A 4,012-nucleotide genomic window follows, 5' to 3' on the forward strand; every position below is an offset into this window, starting at 1 on the left:
TAATTTGGAACAGGATGAATATTTTAGACCTGAGCAGTGTGCATTCAGACTCTCGTCTCCCGTGAAAAACAAAGGCATAGAACACAGCAGGGGTGGTTACCTAGTTATCGAAGACGTTGATGATGCTGAAACACACACTGGCAAACAATCGGCCTCTCCATTGCTTGTATGTTATAAGCTGTGTTCCATGGGCCGCAGCTTGTTCTCTTTCAGTCTTCCTGTCAGTTTTGCAGACAACTGGAGGAAGCACCAGAATTTTGGTTCCTCCCCTTCACTGCCGCAGGAATCCCCGCAAAACATCTGCGCTTGAAGTACGCACTTAGTGACCAAAGCAAAATGCTTTGAATTTGCCGTGTTTGAATCCGTTCTGTGCTTCTTTCAGTACATAATTAAAAACTGTCCACGGTTCTCTACAGCTACTGTACTCATCCAGAGGAGATACTTACAAATCATCCAGCTTCTTTACAAGTCTGGTAGAAAAAAAAAAGCAGAGCCTCATAAGGCTGTAGTGGGTATTTACAGGACAAAAAGGGGAGGCACACGCCTCGGTCTAGATATTCAGCAGTCTTCTTCTAACCCACTGCTACGAGTTGCCAAAGGCAGTTACGTACGAGACCACGACGGTGATGTCGTCCAGCTTCCCGCCGTAGTACCGGTACCCAGCGTCTTGGGCCGCGGTCGAAAACGGCGTCGGCCTGTTCTTGTCCTGTGCCCGCTGGCGTGCGAGTGCCGCTATCTTCTGGGCTGTTACTTGAGGATCCAGGCCAGCTCTGGTTGCGTGGACCACTACAGCTGTTATATCGTTGTTGTACAAGTTATCGAACAACCCATCTGTTCCAGCGACAATTACATCACCAGACGCGACGGGTACCTTGAAGACCTGAGTATACAGGCACAGCAGGCAAAACAACATGGGTATTAACAAGGACTACAATTTGCAGTATGTGACGATTGCTAGACTGGATACATGTGCCCATATGTTTTAAGAGATGGATATTAACAAGGACTAAAATTCTACAAACCATGTGTCGCAGAATTATACTACATGTGCTCATATGTTTTAAGAGATGGATACAGAATGGAGTATAATTCTGCGACACGTGGATTATAGAATACCTAATCTACATGGCTATTATATATGCATTTGTTTCACCTGGGAGTACTAGTATAATCCATTGGCACAAGGGCTTCTTTTACTAGAACATAAAACTATGGTTTTCATTAAAAAAAAATAGCCACAAGCCGTGAATATTTGTTAACGACCAAATTGTGTCCATATACACTGGTTACTACAAAAACAAAAGCGTTATCAGCAGTATATGAGCATACCTGTGCAGCATTAGGCAAGTCACTCGAGTTGCCACTCTGAAGTTGGTAGGAGAAATTGAAATCATGTTGTTGTACAGGTGACCTACACAATGTGCAGCCATCTCGGATGACTATAAAGCCACTGTCACCAAGATTAATTGCTTGTATTCCCTGAAACAATGTACAACCAAATCCGAAATCGTGATAAACTATCTAAGAACTGAACAAGTTAAACACTCAGGTCAGTTTTGTGGCATTATATCATCGACAAAGAATGGTGGTCAACTTTTAGCTTCTCTTACTGATGCCAAAGCCATAGACAAGGAAACATGTAATCATGTCACAGCAAAAATAAACAAGATTAGTAACCAACCTGATTTGTTAAAGCAATGATACATGCGGTCGATGAACCCGGCACTGTTGTGCTACTATGGGCCTTCTCTAGTACCCTTGTAAGATCAATTGAATCTTTTGGCTCTTCTTCTATTGCGGTTACTGCATTAGACATAATATCTCTAGCATATTGACCTGCATCAATACCGTAGCTTGCCCAACCACCAACGCCATCAGCTATGCCTATAGCCTGTTCATCCCAAATAAAATGTGCATCCTCACCACCAGTTTCTTCCTTATCCGGATGTGGTAGATAACATACCCCTGAAACAAGCTTCAAGGACCTATCTCCTAACATAGTCCTGAAATAGTGATCGATGTTTTAGAATAATCTAAGCAGATATATACAGTCATAAAAATCATAGCAATGCATATGAGAAGTGCCATGATGCAGTGCTTAAGCACAACACCCGAGCAGGGCACATGACTCTGTGTCAAGACTCGTGACATAGGTGGTCGAGGGAAGCAACCTCTATCTCCAGGAGTTAAAATATCTAAACTTCCTAATTTGATTGAACTGTGATACCTATCCCTTAATTGCAACTGTATCCTGCTTTTGCAATCTGTGCACCCTTGGTGGCCCACTTGGGGCTGTATATGACATTACATACCCCACATGACAACAACTATTCTGATTTTCTTTCTTTTGAGGAGAGTTTCTTCACTAGCAGACTTTTTTCTCTCACCAATCTCTACCAACTTATCATATTTCCGTATGGCCCATTAAAAACCTATGAGCATGGATTCCCAATGACTATTAGTTATCTAGATAGATGAACAAGACCTCCAATCCATGCCCCAGTGCCAAATTTTATCAGAAAAGTGTAACAACTGTTGAGTTTTGACATAATTAGTATTCTTAGAACAACTGGAATCATAATGCACACAATGAGAAGACAATGATCATGGACTGGGCATCTGCTAAAACCCCAACAGTGAGAACCTCATTTGAGCTAATTTGAAATTGAAAATGTACTCACTAAGCTAACATACGCCGATTGCGAAATTAAACGGGTAGATACACAAGAGGAAACATACTTAAACAGCTAGATACACAAGAGGAAACATACTTATCTGAGGTGCCTACGGACTTCTCAGGCGGCGAGACATCCACCTCACGGGCGGCCGGGCTGAAGGACACCTCTTCCGGGGCGGCACCGGTGGCGAAGGAGCGCCCGCCGCCGACGAGCAGCTGCTCCACCAGCAGGCCCGGCCTGGGCACGCTGCTCGCGGCGCACCGGAACCACCAGGACCCGCCGCCGCCGCCCGCCGCGGGACCTCCCCAGATCCCCAGGAACCCGGCCGCGTCCCTCCCCTGCAATCCGCGCGCGGGAGACAGCAGGGCCCCGCCCATGCCCGGCAGCGCGGCGGAGGACGCGGCCCTCGGCGCGCCGGCGCCGGCGGCTCCCCGGAGCAGCCACGCGGCCGCGCGCCGAAGCGCGATCGCCGGGGACATCCCGCCGCGGCGCCCCTGCTGCGCCCGATAAGCTGCCGGAGAGACGCTCCGGCGAAGGTGGTGGAAACCCTAGGGTGCGGGGGAGGGAGGGACAAGGATGAGATGCCCTGCCGTGCCGGGGCAGAAGGATGCAGCAGTTTTTCAACGCGGTTTTTTTTTTCACCAGCTATGGGAAGGAGCGTTCATTCTGTAAAGAATTTACGATGCAAAATCTTATGCGGTCTCTGTAGAATTGATCAGTGGTTGCGGCTGATTCCAGTATAAATCTGGACCGTTGTCCTGCAAAAAATTGTTTGTCTGCCTTTTTATAGTTTATTATCAAGCTTGCCGTCTGATGCCTGTAAAATGTTTGAACGTTAATATTTAATGCTCGTCAAATCATAAAGATGGTTGAAATAAACATTCATTCGATCACGAAGGATCGTTTCAATGAATGATTTCATTCATAGAGCAAAGCACTAGCGTGACACTCAATGGGCAATGGCTCGACATGCCATTTGATGGGTCTTCCCCTACTTTATCTTTATTGCCAAACAAAAGACTCGGTTAATTGATTTTTGCAACACAAATTGCCACCAACAAAAAATTACAGAAATGACAGAGAAGCATATATTTACATTTGTCATACTCTAATTTATAAATTTGTCATGCTATACTTTAGAAAATTGTCATCCATCAATATAAAAAGAAGTTGTAGAACAACGAAAAAATTTCATGGTCTATACATAATAAAAATGCCATTGTCAAAATAATTAAATTGCCAACAATAAAATCACCAAGGTCTAATTAACAAAAAATTCATGGTCAAACTGAAAAAACTGCCATGGTCTAAATAATGAAATTGCCATGCTACCT

At 44.9% G+C, this 4,012-nt stretch overlaps 1 protein-coding gene across 1 annotated transcript; it reads right to left on the reverse strand.

Annotated features, from left to right (window-relative positions):
* Nucleotides 1-323: 323 nt before the first annotated feature.
* LOC123132188 (probable protein phosphatase 2C 55) lies at nt 324-3,317 on the reverse strand. Its single transcript, XM_044551957.1, has 4 exons — nt 2,772-3,317; nt 1,682-2,003; nt 1,330-1,479; nt 324-880 (listed from the first exon to the last, which is right to left on the reverse strand). The coding sequence occupies exons 1-4, from the start codon at nt 3,155-3,157 to the stop codon at nt 584-586; spliced, it is 1,155 nt and encodes a 384-aa protein (XP_044407892.1). The 5' UTR covers nt 3,158-3,317; the 3' UTR covers nt 324-583.
* Nucleotides 3,318-4,012: the final 695 nt, after the last annotated feature.

This window comes from Triticum aestivum, chromosome 6A, assembly GCF_018294505.1.
Source record: "Triticum aestivum cultivar Chinese Spring chromosome 6A, IWGSC CS RefSeq v2.1, whole genome shotgun sequence".
Classification (NCBI taxonomy): Eukaryota; Viridiplantae; Streptophyta; class Magnoliopsida; order Poales; family Poaceae; genus Triticum; species Triticum aestivum.

Coding starts and splice junctions, on each gene's coding strand:
- LOC123132188 (XM_044551957.1), bottom strand. CDS start 3,157: ATGTCCCCGGCGATCGCGCTTCGGCGCGCGGCCGCGTGGCTGCTCCGG. Junction 2,004..2,771: donor TCCGTAGGCACCTCAGATAA/GTATGTTTCCTC, acceptor TCACTATTTCAG/GACTATGTTAGGAGATAGGT. Junction 881..1,329: donor ACTTGCCTAATGCTGCACAG/GTATGCTCATAT, acceptor CTGTATACTCAG/GTCTTCAAGGTACCCGTCGC.